This window comes from Petaurus breviceps, unplaced genomic scaffold, assembly GCF_028583685.1.
Source record: "Petaurus breviceps papuanus isolate PSGF00001 unplaced genomic scaffold, PetGlider_PUasm1.0 90903, whole genome shotgun sequence".
Lineage (NCBI taxonomy): Eukaryota > Metazoa > Chordata > Mammalia > Diprotodontia > Petauridae > Petaurus > Petaurus breviceps.
This window is the reverse complement of record NW_027187376.1, coordinates 11991691-12017199: the sequence shown is the minus strand read 5'-3', so window position 1 is coordinate 12017199 and position 25509 is coordinate 11991691. Positions and strand designations below refer to the sequence as shown.

At 36.2% G+C, this 25509-nt stretch overlaps 1 protein-coding gene across 1 annotated transcript in view; it reads left to right on the top strand.

The window, feature by feature from the left end:
* LOC138151687 (1-phosphatidylinositol 3-phosphate 5-kinase-like) overlaps positions 1-18294 on the top strand; it is a 38842-nt gene extending 20548 nt beyond the window's left edge. Inside the window, exons 7-12 of the mRNA XM_069075258.1 lie at positions 894-983; positions 10934-11072; positions 13837-13994; positions 15617-15728; positions 17453-17600; positions 18116-18294. Of these exons, the coding sequence (XP_068931359.1) occupies positions 894-983; positions 10934-11072; positions 13837-13994; positions 15617-15728; positions 17453-17600; positions 18116-18294 (826 nt within the window). The remainder of the gene's footprint in view (positions 1-893; positions 984-10933; positions 11073-13836; positions 13995-15616; positions 15729-17452; positions 17601-18115) is intronic.
* The last annotated feature ends 7215 nt before the right edge of the window (positions 18295-25509 follow it).

Below are 25509 nucleotides of genomic sequence, written 5' to 3'. Positions count from 1 at the left end.
AGGTAGGTAATGAGGGCCTGACCTAGTACCTCATGAAATGAAATTCATTGGAAAAGGAAAATTTGTATGCTGCTTGCAAACTTTATTTGTGATCATTAAAATTGAGTTTTTGTGCATTCTGATTTAAGCAAAAACAAAAACACTGACATGTTGATTCTTTTTCACTCTCCAAACATAATTTTTCCAATAAAATTATGCTTAATAATAACTGCTTATTTCCCTATTTACAAGGATAGCTTGGGTCTCTACCCCTACCATTAAAATTATATTTTACTGTAATTTTGGTAAATGAACCAAAGTGATTGAAAAATGGTAATATAATTAGGTTCATTACATTATTTCAGAGAGCTATATTCTTTCCTTTTGGGAAGGAATAAATTTCATCCCAGTAGTTCCTTGCTTTGCATGCATGACCTGCAAATCAGAAAAAGTGGGTGCTCTGTTATCTGTCCACTGAAAAATGATTATGGAAAGCATTGTAAATTAAATTTTTTGGGGACAGGTAATTGGGGTGAAATGACTTGCCCAGGGTAATTTTTTTTTTTATGTTCTTCATTACTTCCTTTAGTAAAGCACTTTAGTAATTGTCTTCATTGTTTTATTTATAGTGTGATTATAAATTAAAACTAGATTAAGCCTCTCACGTGAAAACCACATTCATTAGAGTTATACTTTATGAATAATTTGCCATTCTTTATTTGTGATGTTTAATTTCCATATTCAGTATTTTAAAAAGCAGCTCTTTTGACACTTCAGACACTTTTGGACTGTGGATACTATTTTATATCTCAGCTATATAATTCAAGAATGGTTTAAAAAAATTTTTTTTTGCAACTGGTTCATTAATTTCACTGTTTGTGATACAGGATTTTTAAAAATTATTTTCTTTTTAGTTTGATTCATCCAGACTCCTCAAGTACTACTCTCTCAACAAGACTTGGGTCTGTTCAAGAAGATGCTGGAAAATCTCCTGCTCGAAATAGGTAAAATAGCAAATGGAATCTCTGCTGATTATACTGTTTATATATAACCTGGAATCTAAGGGAACAAGGTTCTGATTCAGTAATGGTATACTTTTCCCTCCCCCCCCCCCCCAGTTCTTTGGAAGCCATTGCTTCAGCTTCCTGGTAATATTAATGATAAAAACTTATATTTATATAACATGTTAAGATTTATGAAATATTTCCCTCACAACAACCTTGTTAGGTAGCAAGTAAAATTATCTCCTTTTTATAGATGGGGAAGCTGAATCTCTGAGATGTTAGTAACTTGCCCACACTGTTCTTAATAATAAGTATCTTCAGTAAAATCCAAACTCAGGACTCCAGACTCCAAGTTTAGTGTCATGTTTACTGTACCAAACTCATTTTACCTGGAAAATTATTTTTTTCCTAGCAGTCATTTGCAAATAGCAAGTGGGTTCTTGCTCCAAATTTATAAAAATGATCTGATAAATGCACAGTTCACAGAACTATTTTTTTCAAAGTGTAGCCAAACTAAATTTCTTCCTGTGAGAAATTCTGGATAGGTTATTTGATAAAGTTTAGATTATGCTCCTCCCAATTAATTAGAATCAGAATCTTAGAACTAGAAGGAACCTTTGGAATGACAGTCTTTTCATTTCATAGATGTAAAAACCTCAGCATAGGGAGGTTTAAGGCCTCTTCACTGTCTCACTGATTAGTGGCAGAGCTGAGATGACAACCTAAGTTACTTGACACTTGCTTTCTATTGCACCATGTGATAACTTTTCAAAAACAATTTTTAGAGATTGAATTCAAGGTTTATGCATCCACTGTGTATATTGCGTTGTGTAGTTGTTGGTTTTGTGTGAAGTGTGAGGCAGGGTGCCAGACTTAACATTATTAGATCTTCCTTGAGGATAATCAGAGTCATCTCAGCATTTTTTTTGCTTATATTTTAGAAACCAACTATAAATAAAGGCTTAAATTTAGTTTTATTTTCATATGATATTGTGAGCTACTGCCTTTTAATAATATTAACTATCATTGAAAACTTTTGCCTGCTAATCCAATCATATATGACTTTGTTTTTCTGCACATGGCGACTACTTTTGTAGGTGAAGATATCAGTGTGTAATATTATTAGATTTGGATTAAATATTCATTACTTAATCTGTATTATCATTGTAATAAGAAGTTATGGTTGGACACATATAAGGAGAGAAAAGTAAATGTAATCCTCTTACAAATTTCCTAGCAACATTAGTGTCTGGTACATTTGTTAATATCTAAAACATGTTTTCTTTTTAGATAATGTTCCGATAGATAACCAGTCTGAGAAAATCTCCCTTAGAGACTCTAGGATCACAGGAAGGATTTTAGAGGCTATCAAGGCCAAAACCCTCATTTTAGAGAAGAAGAAACTGAGGTACAGACCAGTTAAATGATTTAGTCCAGGGGGGTAGCTAGGTGGCGAAGTGGATAAGAGGGCCTGGAGTCAGGAAGACTCATTGTCTTGAGTTCAAATTTGGCTTCAGACACTTACTAGCTGATATGTGACCCTGGGCAAGTCACTTAACCTTGTTTGCCTCTGTTTCTTATCTGTAAGATGAACTGAAGAAGGAATGGCAAAGTACTCCAGTATCTTTGCCAAGAAGATCCCAATTAGGGTCATAAATGGACACTATAAGTTGGACGCTATGAAACAACTGAACAGATGAGGCCCTATCCACTGCATCATGGCTCTGCATAGACATTTTGGCCTTTCTTTCATAGTACTATTCTGCTTCTGGAAATGCTTTTTTCCCAAGAGGATATTTGAGCTTTTCATGAATATCTCCAGCTAAGAGTGATTTTTCCATTCTTGAGTCTTTCATGTCTCTCTTACATCTCCTATGCACTTAATCATTTGAAAGTTCTTTCTATGTGTGTACATGTTATGTCCCTCTCCAGTGCGTTAGATTGTAAACTCTGTGAAGGCAGGACTCACTGTTAATTGACTACTCTCAGGAGATAGATATGTGTGTGTATCTCCTGAAGAGTAATCTATAAATATATGTATATATATCCTGAAGAGTAGTGTCTCTCTTTCTTTGTGTGTGTGTGTACACACCCACACCCACACACATATCACTTCTCAGAAGATTTAAGATGCCATCTGTGTATACCAGGAGTTGAAAACTCTTTAAAGGTCACAGCTATTTATAAAAGAGGAAGTGAAGAGCCAGTTTCGGAAAAGTGGCCGCTCTTCTAATTGATAGTCATGAGGTCTACCAAGAAAGTAACTTGTTATGGTAAGCCTGATTTCCAGTGTGTCAAGCAGCCCTGGGTTTACATTGGAAAAGGTTTTTAGTGCTTCTTAGACTGTGAAATGACTCTTATGGGGGCTTAGAGATTCAAAGAGCTAAACTTTTAAAAATAGCCGTTCCAAACAAACAAACAAACAAAAAATGAGGGATACTTTAAAATTTAATGTGCATGATCCATCAAGTCAGTTAAACATTTATTCCTTCATTCTCAAAGAGGACCAATGACATGAGGATTTCTAGATTTGAAAGTGAATTGGATTTAAGTGATTCAGAGCTTTGCTAATTTGTCAGCCTCACTTTCTCCTTTGGAGTCATCAAAGTCCAGTGGCAGGATAAAAGTTACTAGGACTGGTTATGACCCAGGATGAAGGGGGTGACCTTGGCCTTTCTAAATTAAGGTCCTTCTGGGTCTAAGTTTGTCTTAGGCATAGGTTTCCAGAATGGGAGACTGCTCCCTGGGGGACTCTGGAACAATCCAGGGGACCTAGTAGCCTTGGGTGTGATTTGGGGATGTTGAATAAGAATAAGGGGGTGGTAGAGGCATAAGTAAAGAAGAGAATATAAGAAAAATTTGGGAAACTGTTAGTACATGTTTCATCTGTTGTATAATAGAGTAAAAGTCATAGTGATTACATCATTTTCCAAATAAACATGCAGAATGCAAGTTATAACCTATTAGTAGTCAAGTCTGTCCTGACAGGTCTTAACGAGCAAGTGTTGGCAGGCAAGCGTGTAGCACATTGTCTGAAAGTCTGGCATGCTTAGGCAGGTATAGTGCCAATGCAATATTTACAGCATCCATGATCACGATAAAGACTGACTGTAAGTATTGCATGACGTTTGATCACAAAACATACCAGATTCTGCAGGTAGAGAACAGAAATGAAACATTTATTTAGACACCAGAAAACTGAATCCCCAAACCAGTAAGCTGATTCCATCATAGTACCAAAGATATTCAGAAGCCATAATAATGCTGAGAGCCACAGCATCCTTTAGCCTTCCCATAAACCAATACGAGATCAACATTTACTCACAAACCTCTCTTATTTCCTTAATGAACATTCTCTCTCTCCCCCAGCCTCTGGCTAGCTCTGAACTGGCTTCCTGTGGGCTCTGCTTCCCTTCAGCAAAACTCTTCCCACCACAGGCTCCATGTATCTATATTCAGCCTATAGGGGGGTAGAGTTTATCTTCACAGCAAAGAAGCTTCTTGTAGGCTCTGCTGTACCCTTCAGCAAATTCCCTCCATCACAGGCTCCATGTGATTACATTCAGCCTATTAGGGGGCAGAGTTTACTTTCAAAATAGGGGAAGTCTTCAAATTGCCCCCTAGGTCTATTAAGGGTCAGGGAAGATCTTCAAATTCCCATTCTCATTACAGCAAGAAATATGTGTATGTAATAACTTGTTTACAATACAGTACTATACTGTTATAATATCCTATACTATACTGTTACATGGTACAAATTACATCATCAGAATTTAAATTCTGGAAAACCCCCACAAATCTACAAAAATGATTTAATTTAAGATGCATCATTAAGAAAATGTATATATTTTTGAAATGATGCAAATTTAAAAAACACCATTAAAAAGGGTTAAAGAAGGTAGATTGGGGGGAGGGGGCACTGAGTAAATTTTTTTTTGAAAAGGGGGTATTTGACCAAATATGTTTGAGGACCCGTGGAAAGCATTGTTATTCAACTACTAAGGGCTAGGTAAGAACTGAGACAAAAGATGGCCCAGTTTGCCATCACTAAACTATCTGTCTGGGAGGGGAAGACCTTTGGAGTTGCTGTCCTTAACAGAAAACAATTGCTATTCACATTCATTTGAAGCTGTCAAATTTTCAAGAATGAGCCACTAAGGTTTGGGGCTCCTATTGATCAGAGCTGGTGTGAATTGGCTTTAAAGGTGGACTCAGGTAGCACTATTTGAAACACAGTGGGCTTTTTAAAAATATTTTTTCAGAGCTACATTTCAAGAACTCAAATGAAAACTGCTGGACAAAAAGTAAATCGTTCCAGTATTCTGAAGAGGAAAATAATACTAATAATAATAAGGATAAATGCTTAAGATCCCAAGACTATTAGTGACAGAGCCATTTATTAATCACCTTTTATGTCCTGGGCTAGAAAAATAGTCTCTGCCTTCAAGGAACTTACTGTTTAATGGGGAAGACCATACACAAAAGGAAGCTAGATAGAAAGGAGGGAAGGAGAGGTGGGGAAGATTCCTGTCTCTTGATTTGTGACTCATCACTCATGACTGGAGGAATTGAGAGTACCAAGGAGTTAGGAGCACCAAGGCCAATTGAATCCTGCACCCCTATGGGAAAAGACAGGTAACCATTAAAAACTTTGGAAATATTGCATTAATTTTGTCAGCATTTCATGTAGAATCGTTTACCTTGCTTGGTAGGCTTTTATTCCATAAGGAATAGGATAGTAATACGTATAAAGGTTAAAAGAAATAAGGAGCTAAGAAATCCTAAAAAGAAAGCTTTCAAGATTAGGTATGAATAGGGTATACCTAAAGTAGCCAGCCAAGGAGAGGTAGCTTACCAAAAGAGCAATTAATTAGTCAACAAGTATTTATTAAGCACTTTTGGTATGCCAGGTGCTGGGGATATAATTACAAAGAATGAAACAATCCCATCCTAAGAGCTCACATTATGATGGGGAGGAGATCAAATATATGCATTACTATAAAGGTAATTAATCCAAATATATACAAAGTATATAAATACAATAGTTTGGGAAGGAAAGCACTAGTGATTTGGGAAATCAGGAAAGGATTGTGAAGATGCTGCTTATGTTTAATGCTTAAAGGAAGGAGAGGGACTGAATTGGAGGTGTGGAGTGAGGGCATTTCTGGCACATGGTATTGCTAGTGCAAAAGCACAGAGATGGGAGAAGGAGCATTGTTTGTGGGAAATAGGGAGATGCCAGTTTGTTTGGATTGCTGTATTGTGGGCCATGACAAGAGTGGAACTGGGGAGGCTTTAGTTAACCAGGGTTGTTGTATGCCAAGATTCTGTGGAGCATAACTTTGAGTTGGTTTGCCATTTGGTGGATTGATTGGAGACCCAGCCATGGAACTCTTGGGGTTTAGGGGTGCTCAAGACCCTAAAATATTTACATGCTGAGTCCTACCCGATGAATTTGACTCAAGCCTTCTCTCAACCAAAGTAAAACAGAGTTTATTAAAGATTTGCCATAATCGTAGACTTAAGGAGCCTGAGTATTTGTGACTGTGTGTTGACAAGCAGGCCAGAACAATCTGAGACAAATTTGCACAAGATTAAGCCCCTTCATGGAGGCAAGATGGATCTTATATATGGAAAGACTGTGGGAAGGTTCTAGGGATGGTCTAGAGGAGGGGTTTGGGGAGGGTCTAGAGGAGGAATCTAGGGAGGATCTTGAGGAACTGAGGTCAGATTTTAGGAATGGGATTAAGGGTGGGAAATAGCTGAAGAGCACCTGGAGATGACAGACAATGGAGGGCTAGACTAGTTTAAGGGTAACAGATTTGGGTATAGATATTGTTTTCTCTAAACTTAGTTGGGAGAGTATTAAGGAAGACGTGGCTGTTAGACAGGAAGTTGTGAATTTTGCTTCAGGAGCTCAGGCTTCCTTGAAGTGATTTTCCTGGAGAGTCTGTCCCTAATCCAGAGAGGGGAGGGCCCTGGGCAGATCTTTCCTCCATAGATTTTTCTGATGTGATTGCCTTGGAGGGGAATAATTTGTGGAAGAAGTGGCCAGAGAGGAAGGAAAGGTGAGATTTGAAGGTTGAGGTAAGTTTTGATACATATATATGTTATCATATATATATGGTATCTATATGTATCCCACATATACCACTCCCCTCTTTGATATGCTTGATCAGACACAGTAGATTTTATGGACATACTGAAACAAGAATCCAAGTATATGGGTTGGTTGGTAGGAGGACTTCATAGATTTTTGTGTAGCCGGTTTCAGGGGTTCATAGGTCAAATGAGTTATCTTTAAGAAGGTGACTTTTAGGAGAATTTGCCACAAAACTTGTTTTGATACACTTTTTTAATTTAAAAAATATCTTTGTTTTTTTGTCTGTATCACAGTCATTTCAACCAACCTTACAAATTGAAACTGTGACAAAGAGAAACAAGTGTTTAATAAAATTTAGATTATCTGAAAGGTTGAAATGGTAAGAGCTATATTTTTGTTGTTGATCTTTGTGAGATCATGATTTAAATAGAAGGTTCTTTAAAGAGTTAAAACATTCTACCATTAAGGTGACAGAATTCTGCCAAGTGGACAGTGTATGAATATGGGGGAAGATAACTAAATGGTAATAATAGAAAACTCAGATTTTGAAAAAGAAAAATTACATGTGGAATAATTTAGGTGGGGAAAGTGAGAGACTAGAAACCATGAAGTAACTTTTTATCCTTTATGTGTCATTAATAAGTTAAATAAAAAATTTTCTTAAACATTTTATCCCAGTGACCTTATCTATGAAATAATGAAAGCTGTGTTTACCTTTGGGTTGTTATAGGGCATTGTAAAATGTTTTGCATAGTGTAGGACTATATTTTTTCAAAATAGAAGTTATAGTAGTTCTAATAATGTTATTTTCCTATGTTTGAATTCATGGAGGGCTGAGGGAGAGCGATGACATGACTGCATCCTGAACTTTTTTTTTCTTCTTAAAGTACATGGGAAAGTGTCTAAAACAGTACAAAAGGATCTTTTTCAGAATAAAGGTGAGCTGAGTAGGTAACATAAGTCTAATCATAGCAACAGAAAAAAGTGGCCTTTTTGTATTGGAATTTTACTTCAAATCAGGGAGCCATTGCTTGGAACTTTGTATTTTTGCGCCTTTTTTTTTTTTGGAGGGTAATTGGGGTTAAGTAACTTGCCCAAGATTACACGGCTAGTTTTTTTTGTGTGGGTGTTAAGTGTCTGAGGCCGGAACCGAACTTGGGTCCTCCTGACTCTGGGGCCAGCGCTTTACTGACTGTGCCACTTAGCTGCCCTTTGGAACATTGGTTTTAAAAGATTTTTTTTGTGTTATTTGGGTAGTAGGATTTAATCTTGTGATGAATGGTTAAGTTGCCTGAAAAAAGTGTGATAAATTCCTCTTGTGATCTGTAATATTAAGAATATATAGACATATTTACTGAGTGAAAAAGCAAGGGGCAGGGAATTTAAATGTTAATACAGGGTGTCCCTGAAGTCTTGCACCAAGATTTTTGGGATACCCATACAATTTTCTCTTAATGAATTTTGAGTAGTGTATTTAAAATGTTCTATAATACTTATAAAGTGCTAAAAGACAGCTGGCTCACACATCTTGGGTTGAAAGATTGTATTCCATTACACCAAGGGAGTGCTAAATTAGTGAGGATGTATGCAAAAGAGATGGAAATTCTTATGTCTCTCAGTAAGTGAACCATGAAGATAGTATCTAAGCATGTTCTTCCTCTGACTTTTTTCTGAGATGTACTGATTTTTTTTTAATCAGATAGTTAACGAGGATGACAGGACAAGTACTGCTTTAAGAAAACATCCCACTTGGGACTAAACTACCTATAAATCATTTAGAAAGACACTTGCTTTCTAGGATATCAAATCAAGTAGGTGAATTCTAAGGTCTCTTCTGGTTCTTTGAACTTACTCATTTACCAGACTTCAAAATCTCATTTTCAAAGTGAGGTCTAAGTGTGGCTTTTTCATTTTAAACAAGATTATTGTCTAATTTAGATCTATAAAAACTTGTCTGAAAAGCTCCTTTGTTTCTACTTTTAATAGTATCCTTAATGGGGAAGTTTAAAAGTGTTTATTTAATTAAAATTATTTTTATTGGTAATTTTTCTTTGAATATTCTATTTTTATTGAAGTTTATGACAATTTCATTGCATAAATAGAAAACAATAATTTTTTTTTAAATGACTTCTCTTTATCTGAAAAAGGAATGGTAAAAAAGTATTTCAAACATGGATATTTTTCATAAGTGTACAAAGTGGGAGATACTGCCCCCAGGGGTGTGCTGGAATGATTCAGAGGAGTGACTTTATCCTCCTAAAAGGGCTGTGGAAGCTTAAGGAAAGAAAAGATAAGAAAATTTTGAAAAACTGTTTGTACATGTTTCATCTGTTATGTAACAGAGTCATAGTGATTACATTATTTTCCAAATAAATACACAAAATGCAAGTTATAACCCATTAGTGGTCGTCTGCTGAACAGCGAGTGTTTGCAGGTGAACTTGTTGTACATTGTCAGGAAGTCCAGCATGCATCCACAGGAATATGTGCTTATAATGACTTGTTTACAATACGATCCTATACTGTTACATGGCACAATATTCAAAAAATAAAAATTTTTAGAAATGATGCAAATGAAAAACAAAAAACATTAAAAGGTTAAGGAATATAGATTTCCAAGGTGGGGACACTGAGAATTTTTTTTTTTTTTGGGAAGGGGGCATTAGGCCAATTAAGTTTGGGAACCTATGTTTCAGATTAACAGTATTGTTTCTGATGGCTCTTACTTCCCCCCCCTTCTAATTTTGTCTGTCTCTTTTCTCTCTTAATATTAATTTGTTTAAATTATAGCACAGGCTCAGCTTACTGTCTGCATTCTTATCCTTTTATCTAGGCTTTATTTTTATTTTACTTCTACCTTGTGGTTGATAACACATTGATCTAAGGACACTTAGACATGTATCCATCTTTGGTCACCTTTAAATGTGAACCTGACCAATTTCCTAATTAAACAGATTTTCAGGTATTTTTAGGTCACCTGATATAGCTATTTAGTGACAAGAATTCTAGTGTACTAAGCCTGAGCTCCTCAAAACTTGGTACCATCATCTAAATGGAGACACACATCTGAGACATACCATCCCAGAATCAGCTGTCCATTTTCAGATAGATCGCTTCCTTTTCTACCGAAGAGCCATCTCATCTAACAAAGAATAAAAAAGAAATAAATTTAAAATGTTGTTCATTAAAATAACCCAAGCATATGACAGACAGTATTATAGGTTCCCACCTCTTCAGTGAAGGAAAGGACGTTCACATTTTCCTCTCTTCTCCAGTTGCATGCTTGGTCATTATAATTGTGCAACATTTAGGTTTTTTTTGTATTTAATGTATACCTTGTAGAAGCTTTGTATCTTGTTTTCTTGGTTCTACTTATTTCACTGCATTAGTTCATGTAAATCTTCTGTGCTTCTTTGCGTTCTTCATAATCATCATTTCTTAGAGTTCAGTAATGTAATCCATTACATTCATCTGTCACTGTTGTTTTAACTATTCCTCATTTGATGGAAACTTAACTTTGTTTTAGTTCTTAGCTACCACAAAAAGTGCTGAGGTGTACATACATACATATATATGTATGTGTGTATATAGTACACCTGGCATGCATGTGTATATACACACATACACACTTACCTTTCTTTATCTTTGTATTCGACTTCCTTGAAGCCTAGAAATAGGATCAAAGGATATAGATGTATTGATCACGTTTTGGGGCTTAATTCTAAGTTACCTTCTAGAATGATTGTATCAATTCACAGCTTCACCTCCGCCTTTATTAAATTTACACAAGTTCATTGGTGAATGACATCTGTGTGTTGAGACTTCATCTTTATTTCTTTTGTTTTCAGATCAGCCAGTATTACTAACCTGTCATTGGATCGGTCTGGTTCTCCAATGGTTCCCTCCTATGAGACATCTGTCAGTCCCCAGGCTAATCGAACATATGTGAAAACAGAGGCCAGTGAGGATGAGCGCAAAATTCTTCTGGTAGCAACTCAGTTATTCTTTACCTGTTAATGACTTTAATTATTGTCTTTTGTACTTTATTCTTACAAGTGCTAAAGAACATGGGTTAATGGAAATGAAAAACAAAGAAAAATAATCATTAGTTTATGCTTTTCCTTGGCCTATAATAAGGAAGTTTGTGTATTTCAGTATTCATTTTTTTGCTCAGTTCTATTCTTGTTTCCTTTCTTAGAAGTATATAGCCTTGTTTAACTGACAACAGTATAGGTTCATAGGTTACATAGAAATTATCTTGAATTTTAGTTATTGGAGTAAACTTAACATAACTGTTCAGTATGTGGAAATGTTGCTTTAAGTAGTAATGCATTTAATAATTTTGTATTGGAAAATTCTGTGTATTGATTACCTTAAGAATCTGATTTATTTTTATTTTGAAAATTTTTTTCAGTTTGGTTCTTTTCTTTTCTGACCCAGGTCACAGGCCCTCTTTGCCTTAGTCACTTCATTCTTGTCAGTTGCTGGGGCTAAAATTTTTTTTTTTTTATTCTGTGGACAAGGATAAAGTCTTATGCTGAAAAGCCTTTCTTATTTCAACTGAACTCATTCCCCCAAATCAGCATTCAGTTTTTGGAGTCAGAACTTGTGTTCCACTGTTATAGCTTTGGAAAATCCAGCTACTTTAATACCATTATGATTAGAATAGGACTTCAGTGGATGAATATTACAGATTATTATAGAATATTACAGAAATTAACAAAATTTTTTGAGTGCTTGTTACATGTAAGATTTGAAGTTTGGAGTGGAGCCTGGGAAGTTGATGCAAAAAAAACTGTGAAGTGGTTATGATCTTCATGGATTCTATTTAGGGAAATGAAACTTGCATTGTTAGTTATTGTTCATATGTATAAAACATTAGATGGTAAGTGCCAAATACATGATTTAGAGTCAATGCTAGAAGAATTCAGAGGGCATAGATCATTAGGAGTGGGAGTTAGTTAGGGTAGGGAGGACGTTCGTTACTGAGGATCTAGAACTTATATCAGGCCTGTAAATAGCAGAGAGATTTGGATGGAAGAGTAGGGGAGGGGTTTTCTTTAAGGGTGGGGTGGGGCAAATTACAACAAGAGAAAACTCAGACAAAAAGTATGGCAGTTATATTGGAGGAACTATGGGTCTTGTGATGTTCCTCATCTCTTGTTTGAGGACTAGATGAAACTAACTAAATTCTGACAGACTTCTCACTAGGTTGGTCACACAAGGTATGAAGTTTTTGACTTCAATAACTTGAAGATACCATCTACTAAATCATAGAAAGATTGTGATCCACACCCTGGAAGGAGTACCCAGCACAATCATAGATTCTTCAGTTATTGAAGAAATAAGGATTGAAAGTCCATGAATAATAGTCCAACCCTACTGGGGTTGAGGGTTTGATTTTTGGAGTAATAGAATAATATGAGGTTGGTAAGATAGATTGAGACATTAAATTCAACATAAGGAGTTTGATGAGAGATAGCGTGTTTTGTAGTAGAAGTGGATTATGACCCATGGTCAAGAGATCTAGGTTCTAGTTAAGGTTTTGCCACTAAGTAACTGAGAATTCTGGGCTTCAGTTTCTCATCTGTAAAATGAAGGTGTTGTACTAGATTTCATTCAGCAAATACTTGGTTAAACTAGATGATTTGGCTCTTTCCAACTTTGAAATTCTATGACTTTATGAACATTTTGACTATTTAATGTTTTGTAAAGTGGTATAAAATTAAAGAATTTTGAAGCTGATAGAAATTTTAGAGGTCTAGTTCTTGTTTCAAGATGAGGAAACTGAGTCCCAGTGTGGATAAGTGTTTTGCTTTATATTTCACCTAATTAAAGTGATATTGTAGAAAGATAGAATGGGAACAGTGTGTCAGAGGTGAAAAGACTGCTTGGCAGCTTATTCCAATTGCCTTCAAGTGCATCAGAGGAGAAATTGATAGGATCTGGGAATTGGTCAGTTTCTTTTGCTCATTTACTTCTTGTATCCCAAGGTAATTCAAATTTTGGAATCTGGGTGACTTGATGAATGATGGTGTTTAGTAACAAAACTAGGAAATTGGAATGGAGGAGGAACAGAGTTTGAGGACTAGAAGAGAGATGCTTTCTCTTTTAGATATGCTGAGTTTTGGGTGGTAGCAAATGTACAAAGTGGAAATGTCTACGGAAGACAGGTCAAGTCTGAATCTCACTCATCCAGAGATGATGGAAGCCTGCTAATAGATGAAATATGAGAAAATGTATATAGAGGATGAGTAACAAACTTTCAGTTAATGCTTATAGTTTTTGGTTGGAGAAAGATATAAGCAAAGGAGAAAAAGAAGCTGTTGCAATATTAAAAGATTTAGGATAATGTGTGATAGGATCCAGGAGAGGAGAGAAGGAGTTACTAACAAGCATTGTGAAGTACTTCAGAGAAATCAAGGAGAATGACTACTAAGAAAAGGATATTGATTTGGTGGGTTGTTTTAATTGTAAGTGTAAAAAATTTACAGTCATCATAAATCTGGTATATAGTAGGCACTCAGTAAAAGCTGGTTAGTTCATTGGTCCAAGAAAGAGAGTACTTAACTTGTTTCTCTTTTTAGTATTAAATCTTTAGTTATTGCTGTTCATTCCAACTTGAAATTTGCTTTTATGAGTCTAGAAAATGGTTTGAAGATTTGTACATCCCCTTTTCACAAGTAAATTGGTTGGCAGTTAATGAACTGGTACTTAGCAATACACTAAGCAGTTGCAAATGTTTTTTCAGGATTCTGTTCAGTTAAAGGACTTGTGGAAGAAAATCTGCCATCATAGTACTGGAATGGAGTTTCAGGATCACCGCTATTGGCTGAGGACTCACCCCAACTGCATTGTAGGAAAGGAATTGGTCAATTGGTTAATTCGAAATGGACATGTAACCACAAGGTATTCAGACCTTTGGAAGTAATTTTATTTGTTCACATCACAGATGTTTTTGGTTTGTACTGTCTTTTAAGTAGGGTAAAATGTATATTTGGAGACGGGAGCAGAATAAAACGCAGTTTAAGTGACTGATTTTTGGCTTCCATGTTTTCAGTACTACCAGAAGAGGACTGGAAAATATGACATGGATTAGGGTATTCTGAAATTTGTATTGATAATGGAGAAAGAAAATAAACATAAAAATAACTTTATACTTTAAAAGATTGTTGGGAAAATTTAAAGGCAGAAGTTTTTGAGAAGCCATGTCACTCTGATGCCTTCACAATGAATCCTTTCTTGATTATAAAACCCCAGAAGAAGTTACCATTCCAGATTACTACTGGGTGATTACAAAGGTGATGTTAGGTTTCTGAGAGAACTTGAGCTCATAAAACTTTTACTTTGAGAGACTCTTTTTGGTTATTTTTAGGACATTTTCTTTAGTGAGAATGTTACTTTAGCATATATTTTTTTAAACATGAAGTCTTCAGTATTTTATATATAAACCTAAAACATTTGTTATTTTTGATTGTTAGGTAATGGATGACAGGCTAGCTAAAGAAATAAATTCTGCAAATAACCCCAAATCTTATCTTAAGCCACTGTTTCTGTTTTCTCTTCCTTCTTAGTCTTTTATCAGATACATAGACAAGGAGCAAAGTTGACTGGGAGTAGGAACCTAGTTTATGGATAGGTATGGCTGTGTACTGCCTTGCATTGTACCACAGTTAGACTTTTGGTAAATATTTTTTGATAGTGAGTTATGTTTCCTCTTCCTTCTCTTTCAATCAATGGTAACAGTGATGATAAACAGTGAAATGTTTAACTGATAGGTAGCTAGAAGTAAGAAGGACAGTCAAATTCACCTATGATCCACAAACCACATAATGAATCCCTAAAAAATTCAAGCTGACTAGTTAGCCAAAATAGGCATATTACTCTTTGACTTACTGTCCTTCATATGTGACTTAATATTTCTTCTGCAATACAGATGACATACAGTCTGTATTATCCTCTCTCTCTGTTTTCCTCCCTGTGTCTCCCACCTCTCTGTTTCTTTTCCTCCTTCAGGAACGCAAAACTGACCTAGGAAGCCTTCTCACACAAACCTAAATTTAGGACAGATTAATTCTATACTGCTCTTCATTTAATAACTAATTTATTACTATTATCTTTAGCTTACTTATATTTTGCTTTTAAATTGCAATCTTGTTTCTCACATATTTTATAGGTAAGTTTATATATATAGTGTTTAATATTGTCTTTCCAGTGAGATTGTGTAGAGAGCATGGTAGCTTTTATTTTAGTCTAAAGTGTCTGGTATGAGACAGGGAATACAGTTATTACTCATTATAAAAAATTATTCCGGTCAGGCCCCCATAGTGATACAAGGAGCTCGTCTAGCCTTTACATTTAGCTCCAAGGAGCTATATCTCCTGTTATTTGTCACTTAACCTAGATATTATTTTTAATTTCCAAGTCTGCTTTAGCCTTTAAAAAATAAGATTGTATATCCTAATCTTGTTTCTCATGGTAATTTTAGCTTTATTTTTTAAAAGCACTTATTTTTGACTATCTTTAATCAGAGCTCAAGCCATAGCAATTGGACAAGCAATGGTTGATGGACGTTGGCTAGACTGTGTCAGTCACCACGAGCAGATCTTCAGGGATGAATATGCCTTATATAGACCACTACAGGTAAATGAATAATCATTGTGGAAGGGTCCTATGGTTTAAAATTTAGAGCTTGGGTCTTTTGAGATGTTTTCTTTTTACATTTCAACATGACTATTAGATAAGTTAACACACCAAAATGCTTGCTATAAGAATATTGTTCTTGAGCTCCAAAAGACTCTCTTTCCCTATAAAAATAGGAAAGAAATCGTTGGATTCCAAAAATAACCTTTTCTTACTATTTTCACTTAATTTCATTTCAACTTTGGCTGGAAGAAAATGAAACATTAATTCATGAGAGAGACAACTGCTGTTTTCTACTATGTTGTTGACATAGATTTTTTATTTTTAACTCCTTAAATGTAGTAGTAAGCATTGAAATAGTAGAAAAAAGTTCATGAATGTTCTAACTACAGCAGTGGGATTTTATTTTTCATTAAGAGAAATGAAGATTCCTTGCATATGTCCGTGAAATTCTGCATTTATTATTAGAGATATATAAAAATAAGATACATTTATAGCAGTACCTTAATTAATTGGAATGAAGCAGGGAACATCTGATTTTGGGAAGAAAAAAGAAAATAAATAAAAGGATATGAGTGAAATGTTACACCTTAAAGTTTACAGATTCAGAGCAATCCTCTAAACTACCTTCTGTATAATCATAATTGGTATTAAATATGAGAGGACCTGAGCTCAGGCATCTGTGATGCCTTTTTTTTGTGTGACCTTGGATGACTTTCACATAACTTTGCTAGACCTCAGTGTTATCATGTGTAAAATGAAGGAGTAGAATAGATCACCTCTGAAAGGCCCCTTCTATCCCTATGACCCCTAAGGACTGAATTAACAATGAACTGTAGTGTTTATCTTCCACTAATTCATTAATTTTGTTTGTTTGTTTTTTTTGCTTTTTGGAGGGCAATTGGGGTTAAGTAACTTGCCCAAGGTCACAAGGCTAGGTTTTCTTTGTTTTGTTTTGTTTTTCTGTTAAGTGTCTGAGGCTGAATCTGAACTCAGGTCCTCCTGATGCCAGGGCCAGCGCTCTGCTCACTGTGCCACCTAGCCACCCCTTTAATTCATTAATTTCACCACTAACTTCCTTCATTCAAAACCTTATCATGGAGTAAAGGTGACCCTGGTTTCCTGATACCAGCAGAGCACAAATTTTGGCAATTCCTAACAAGTTGGCAAGACATATTTTGGTGATGGACTCTATGTCTTTTGTCAGAGAATCATTCTGGTTAAATTCACGGAAGGTGTTCACTAGGTTGGTTGCAAGAAGTTGAATTTTTTGACTACTGCAGCTCTTGAAAATTAACTGTTAAGTTGTGAAGGGGTTATGATTGGTGTCACGGGTTTATGCTCAGTGAAGTCAGAGATCTTTAAAATATGGAAATATGTTTATCATATTGTGTATGCAGGAAATAGACTAATCCATTTTACAAAGATTTTCAACAAGTATTAAAACAAAACTCTGTTCTGAATGTTTATCAGAAAAATTGAATTGGCCACAAAGCTCTCTTTAAAATATTTCAGCTAATAGAGATTTTGGTGTAATTTATGTTAGACAAGGAATGAAAGGTTTTTACAGTAGGATTATAGATTTGTCATTCTGAAAGACCAAGAAAATGAAATTTGTTCAACTTCAATCTAAAATTTTGACTAGGATACAGCAGAAAGTAAGACATCTTTGTTTTACAGTTGTGGACATTGAGGGTAAATTGTTTGGATTTTGATCTTTTCAGAGCACAGAATTTTCCGAGACACCTTCTCCAGACAGTGACTCAGTAAACTCTGTTGAGGGACACTCTGAGCCGTCCTGGTTTAAAGATATCAAGTTTGATGACAGTGACACAGAGCAGATTGCTGAAGAAGGGGAAGAGAACTTAGCCAGTGAGTTTCTACTTTTGAGGTTTTGTTGCTGGTTTGTTGAACTGGAAAAATTCTAGGCTTTATGGATCAAATGAAATAGAAACATCTGGTGTAGCCCTTGCTGTTGATACAGTATTTTCTTGAATTATTGTCTTTACAGGTTACCAGGGAATATTCTGTTTTCCTTAGTCTCTAGTTTCCAGCAACTTAAACATAACTTTGTGCTAATAATAACTTAGTAATATCAACCTGCTCATCTCCTTGCTTTGATACCAGGCTTGGCTTTTTTCTGCAGAACTTCCAATATTCCTCTTTGTTTTTAAACTGATTTTATAATTAGCTTATTCAAAATTCTGATGAAATACTGTTTCTAAGTTTGCTCAAAAATACATGAAAATACTGTATCCATTTTGGTATTGCACATTGGGCTTGTATATTAAAAACAATTTGTCTCCTTTCCCCAATGCCCTGATGATACCGATTTTTTTACTCCCCTCTCCTCCCTATATTTCTTTCCCCTTCCCCAACACTAAAAGATTCTGCCAGTCCTAGCAAGCGCACATCAGTCAGCAGCTTCCAGTCCACAATGGACAGTGACTCAGCCGCTTCTATCAGCCTGAACATGGAGCTGGACAACGTGAACTTCCATATCAAGAAGCCCTCCAAGTACCCACATGTGCCCCCTCACCCTGCTGACCAAAAAGGTAGGAGGTAGTCACCATCTGACATCAGAACACAGGATGGAGACTTTGGCCATGAGATTTCGTTTCAGTATTTCCTCCTGTGCCCTCCTCCCCTTATGGCTGAGGGTATTTGGTGTGGGTCTTTTTCCACCCTCTCTTTTCTTTTCCTTTTTTTAAGTTAATTCCTCCTGCTTTTCCCCCCTCCCCCTGGCCCCCTGCCTCCCCTCTCCCATGTCCAGTTTTAAGCCTATGGCTTTTCAAAGGAGATTTGTCCTATAGTTCTTATTTCAGCATAATGTGCAACTTCCAAGGTGGTTTTTCTTTGCAGTTCTAATGTGGATGTTCTGCTCTGTTCTTTCCTTGTTTCTCCATTAAAAATATTTAGAGTTTTTTCAGACTTACTAGCTTTTGCAAATAACTCGCAAATAGTGCCTGACAAGTCCAGTAAAATTCTTCAAATTAGTTTTCTTAAAAAACAACAAACCTCCCATTATAATTTAAGATGTTTATTATTTCTGTGGTTCTAAAAAATTAGGTTTTTATTGATATCTTTTGTTTAATATTACCTACAATTCCTTCTATATTCCTATACCCTATCAGAGAGCTATCTCTTATGATAAAGAATAAAAAGTGGGGAAAAAAAAGTTCAGGAAAACAAAATAGTTCATCAAGCCCATCAGATGTTCCACATCCATAGACTCCCATCCCCTTAAAGGAGTAGGGGGAGGTGTTTTGTTATGTCTTTTCTTTGGGCCAAGCTTAGTCTTTATAATTTCACAACATTCTTTTGGTTATTTTTTTTTTCTATTTACATTATTATAGTCATTGTGTATATTGCTTTTCTGGTTTTGCTTTTACTTCACTCTGCATCAGTTTACATAAATCTTTTCATACTTCTCTGTATTGCCATTTATTTGTAAGAAAATTTCTTCCCATAAGGGGCAACTAGGTGGCACAGTGAATAGAGCACTGGTCCTGGAGTCAGGAGGACCTGGGTTCGGATCAGACACTTAACACAAAAACTAGCCGTGTGACCTTGGGCAAGTCACTTAACCCCAATTGCCCTCCAAAAAGCAAAAAAAAAAAAAATTCTTCCCAAATTAGAAAAACAAAAAATTAATTCTTTAATACTATTAGTTTTTTGAAAAAATATTTTCTTTTACCAGTCCAAGTATGAGAGTAATCATATTTTAAATGAAGATATTTAGTAAAAGGATGAAATGCTAATATATAGCTAATAGGTTAATAAATAGCACTTAGCATAACACCACTTGCATGTTAAAGGCTTAATGCTTTCTTAATTAAACACTAATTTAAAGTGTAATGGGATAGTGCCATTCTGTTGAAAATAATAAAATAATTGGGCTTTTATGAGTCAGTACATTAAATATCAGTTTAAGATAATGCAGATAGTCTTTTTCAATCTTCATTTTTAACCCTACTGGAGTTAATTTCAGTTCTCTTTTTTTGTTTATAAATTAGTCTTCCATCTTGTTGTCATTCCCTAATTACAATGAAAAACATTTGATAACCTCTAGAGTTTTATACATCTACACAAAAAAACTTGAAGAAAATAATAATTTTAAAACAAATAATTTGGGGATATCACCAGTGTGAGATATGAAATAAAAGAATGAAAGCATATGCATTGCTTATGAGAAAAGTATGTAATAGGAGGAGGTAAGTAGTACTGCATATTTGGAAGATATATATGTGTATGGTATCAGTTAAACTGCGGTGGAAAGAATTTAGGTGAGTATAAAAAAAATTTCATACAGCTGGGTGGTACAGTGGAAAAAATGCCACATCTGGAGTCAGGAAAACTCATCTTCATGAATTCATATTTGGCCTCAGAAACTTACTAGCATTGTGACCCTGGGCAAGTCACTTAACCCTGTTTGCCTCAGTTCATCATCTGTAAAATGTGCTGGAGAAGGAAATGGCAAATCACTCCAGTATCTTTGCCTAGAAAATCTTAAATGGGGTAATAAAGAATTGGACATGACTGAAATGACTGAACAGCAACAACATAGAAAAATGAAAGTGATATCATTTGAGTATAGGGGCTTGTGTTGCAGACACCCTGACATGACTGAAGATGTGCATGTTACTTCATATTTATTGTCATATTTCTTTTTAAAAAAATTTTTTAAAATTAGTCTGTTTATTTATTTTTAGTTTTCAGCATTAATTTCCACAAGATTTTGAGTTACACATTTTCTCCCCGTCTTTCCTCTTCCCCCACCCTAAGATAGCGAGTCTACTGAATACCCTTTCCTCCCATCTGCTCTCTTATATCCTCTCCCAAAACCCCCCCCCACCCCACGCCCCCAACTTTCTAGTAGGGCAAGATGATAGAGCAACTACGATTCCCTAGTGCCTGTGTATCTTATGTCCCAGTTGCATGTAAAAAGCAACTTTTTAAAATATTTGTTTTTAAAACTTTGATTTCCAGATTCTTTCCCTTATTCTTTCCTCACCTACCCCCAATGGGAAGATAAGCAATTCAATATAGATTGTGCATGTGTAGTTATACAAAACGTTTCCATGGTAGTTATATTGTGAAAGACGAACTATATTTCCCTCCTTCCTATCCTGCCCCCAACTTACTCTGTTTTCTCCTTTGACCCTATCCCTTTTCAAAAGTCTTTGCTTCTAACTACTCTCTCCCCCAATCTGCCTTCCCTTCTCTCATCCCGCCTCTTATCCCCTTCCCTGCTACTTTTCCTGTAGGGTAAGATACCCAATTGAGTGTATATGTTATTCCCTCCTTAAGCCAAATTCAATGAGAATAAGCTTGACACCCTCCTATACATACATACGCATGTATACATATATACATACATACATACATACATACATATTTATAGTCCCTTCAATTATCCTCATACTGAGAAAAGTCTCATGAGTTATAATTATTGTTTTTCTGTGTAGGAATGTGAATAGTTCAACTTTAATAAGATCCTTATGATTTCTTTTTCCTATTTACCTTCTAATGCTTCCCTTGCTTCTTGTATTTGAAAATCAAATTTTCTGTTCAGCTCTGGTTTTTTCCTCCAGAATACTTGAAAATCCTCTATTTTATTGAATGACTGTATTTTCCCCTGAAGCATTATACTCAGTTTTGTTGGGTAGGTGATTCTTGGTTTTAATCCTAGCTCCTTTGACCTCTAGAATATCATATTCCAAGCCCTTCAATGCCTTAATGTAGAAGCTGCTAGATCTTGTGTTATCCTGACTGTGTTCCTAACAATACTCAAATTGTTTCTTCCCTACTGCTTGCAGTATTTTCTCCTTGACTTGGGAACTCTGGAATTTGGCAATGATATTCATAGGACTTTTCTTTTGGGGATCTTTTTCAAGAGACGATCAGTGAATTCTTTCAGTTTCTGTTTTGCCCTCTGGTTCTAGAATATCAGGGCAATTTTCCTTGAAAATTTCTTGAAGGATGATTTCTAGGCTATCTTTTTGATTATGGCTTTTAGTTAGTCCAGTAATTTTTAAATGATCTCTTCAGGATCTGTTTTCCAGGTCAGTGGTTTTTCCAGTGGGATATTTTACATTGCCTTCTATTTTTTCATTTGTTTGGATTTGTTTTATAGTGTCTTGATTTCTCATAAAGTCATTAGCTTCCATTTGTTCCGGTCTAATTTTGAAGGAATTATTCTCTTCTGTGAGTTTTTGAAATTCCTTTTCTATCTGGGCAGTTTGGCTTTTTAACAGGCATTCTTCTCCTCATTGGCATTTTGGGTCTTTTTTGCCATTTGAGTTAGTCTATTTTTTTTTCTTTTTTTGAGGGGGGAAGTCAGGGTATTTGGGGTTAGGTGACTTGTCCAAGGTCAGATGTTTAGTTAGTGTTAAGTGTCTGAGGCTGGATTTGAACTGACTGCAGGGCCGGTGCTGTATTCACTGTGCCACCCAGCCTCCTGAGTTAGTCTATTTTTTAAGGTACTATTTTCTTCAGTATTTTTTTTTGGGGGGGGTCTCCTTTAGCAGTCTGTTGACTCGCTTTTTGTGATTTTCTTGCATCATTCTAATTTCTCTTCCCAATTTTTCCTCTACTTCTCTTACTTGATTTTCAAAATCCTTCTTGAGCTCCTCTGGCCTGTGACCAGTTTGTATTTTTCTTGGAAGCTTTTGATGTAGGAGTTTTGACTTCATTGACTTCTTCTGGTTCCATGTTTTGATCCTTTTTGTTCCCAAAAAACAAGATGTTGCTCATCTTGCTAGCCAGTTACTTGACTTTTGAGCTCTTTGCCACAATAGAACTCTGCTTCTAGAGTGGAGAGAGTTGTGTTACAAATTGCTTGAGTTTTCCCAGATGTTGTCAGTGCTATGAGGAGGGTGCCCTCTCTACAGCCACCACAAGTTCTGGCACACTGTCACACACACCAGGACCACCACCCAAGACCATGAACCAGATCCAAATAGGTCAAAGCAAGAGCGATTATCCTCTGAATGGTTACTTGGTCTCCCTAAGATCTGCAGGTCAGGAGCTCCAGAGGCAGTACTACGTGGCAGTAGCTGCAGCCACCCGGCAGTTGCCCACCTCTTGTCTAGGCAACAGGGGTTGGACTGTACTCTATTCTCACCCTAGATCAACAGGGTTCCCCACTGACCTTTTACTTTCTCTTTGGTGTTTATGGGTTGAGAAGTCTGGAACCGCCACAGTTGCTGGTGATTGACTCTCCTGAAGTCTGCTCCTGCAGGTCTGTGCCACTGGTCGGGGCTGCCCTGGATCTGGGCCCGCACAGCTGTGGCTCACGCAGGGCTGCACTTAGCTCAGCTCCCAGTTTGGTGTGATAGACCCTTCCTGTTGGCTTGCCAGGCTGCCTTCAGCGGGTGATTTGTTTCTCTCTGTTGCCTTGTGGGTTCTTTAGCTCTAAAATTTGTTTAGAGTCATATTTTACAGGCATTGGAAGTGGTTGGAGTGGGAGCTTAAGCAAATTCCTGCTTTTACTTTGCCCTCTTGGCTCTGCTCCCCTTTATTGTCATATTTCCACATAGTCAGGATATTGTACTGATAAAGAGGGTTAGAGTGTCCAGATGTCTCCTGGAATCTCATTTTTCTAAAAATAGAACATCTGAACCTAGGATTATGAGGAGGCATTCTCTGTTTCTCTTTACTTTCTATTTTAGAACAAGGCATTAGGGAGATTGAAATAGTCTTTGAAAAATAATGGATGACAGAGATCAGTATAAAAAGAATGGCAGTAAAGGATTTAATGAGGTAGAAGTGAATACTTACTTGTTTCAGGAAATTGGAGGGTAGAAGAATGTTACTTAGAAGAAAGGAAGGAACTGAGAAAATTTAGGCTCTCTCTGAAGATGAATTACGAGAACAGAACAGATAGGGGAACTTGGTGGAAGATCACAAATGGAGTTATCTAGATATCTTTGGGAGTGCTGTCTACCAAAAGCAGGAGATCTAATAAATAATGTATTAATATTTTTAGTGAATGATGATTCCTCTTCCAAAAAGTAGAGGAACCAACAAGGGGAAATTTTATTCCGGAAACTGTTTCTTACCAACAGGGAGAGACGAGTTGTTGGTGTGGAAAACGATAAGACTCTTAGAGAGAAATGACTCCTTCATCTTAGTGTTTGTTGTAGAGGAGAGCAAAGTTGAGAATAGTATGACATATTCCATAGACTTTGGAAGAGCGACTTTCAAAGAGTGCAGAGGAAAAAAATCAGTAGTATTTGAAGCTCTCAAGAATGAGATTCTGAAAACATGAAGAAAAATAATTAAAAAGGGGAAGGAAAAAGTAAGTTGGCCAAAGAGTTCCATATGGATGCATGGGGAATTCACCAACTTAGATTAAAAAAAAAGAGTAATTATGGCAATAGCTAACATATATGTTGTGCTTCAATATTTTTAGAGAGCTTTACATGTATTACTTTGATTTTTATAATGATCCTGTGAAGTATGTGCTATTATAATTTCAGTTTTACAGATGAGAAAACTGATGCTGAGATATTAAGTGATTGTCCAAGATCACAAGCTAGTAAGGGTCTGGCAAGATTGGAATTCAGTTCTTTCTGACTCCCAAACCTCATACCCTATCTACTATATCATCTTAGTGTCCCTAAAAAGATATATTAGAAATATGGAAGCAAGGATAGGTCACATTGGATGGATATAAAAGTGTAGGACCATGCCAGAAGGCTGTATTCTTGGAATCAGGAAGGATCTACATTACATTTTACCTGAAGGACTTTCTGTACTTCCCCACACCAGGCACTTACTCTCTCTAAACCTCACCTCACATTGGCACACTGTAAAGCACTTTCTGAATGAGAGCTGTTATTAATAAGGTCAGGAGTGCTGAAGCACCAGTTAGAGAAGAGCACTACTTGGGGCTGACTGGAAGACAAGGGTTGAGAGTGAAAGAACAGAGTTGCTCAATATTTGCTTTTCTTCTCTCCTAAGAAGATTGACTGTAACTTGGCAGTAGGGGTTGGAAGAGGCCAAGAGTGAAGAGACAGCTGCTCTAATGAGGGGCTTTTCAGACCTCATGCCCTGGATGAGTTCAGGTTAATTGAGTCATAACTACATCCATGAGGTGACTGGGAGAAAGTTTATGATCTTTTAAAGGGAGTCTCTAGTATCATGCTCTATGTAGACTTATTTTGAGCCATGTAGTTTAATGTTTTCATCAATGAGTTGGATAAAGACATAGGAAACTTGCTTATAAAATTTGCAGATGACAAAAATGGGGAAGGGTTGGCTAGTACACTAGAATCGAGGACGTGGGCAGAGATGAAATATTTTTCTTGAAATACTTGAAGGACTGTCTGTCATGTGGAAGAGGAATTAGATTCATTCTACATGACCCAGAGTGTAGAGCAAGGAACAGAGATGACAGTAGAAAGGAGAGTAATAAGCTGATATAAGAAAAACTGTTGGACAAAAAGTATAATGGGCTGCCGTGGGAGGTAAAGGATAAATAACTACTATATAATAACTAACATTTATATAGCACTTACTGTGTGCCAGGCACTGTGCTAAGTGCTTTGCAGTTTTTATCTATTTGACTTTCACAACCCTGGGACATCAACATTATTATTATCTCCATTTTACAGATGAGAAAACTGAGGCAAACTGAGGTTGTGATTTGCCCATGGTTACAAATGAGTAAATATTTCAGACTGGATTTGAATTTAGGTCTTACTGACTCCGATTCCTGACACTTTGTCCACTGTGTCACCTAACTGCATATGTCTGTGGCTCTGGTCTTTAAATG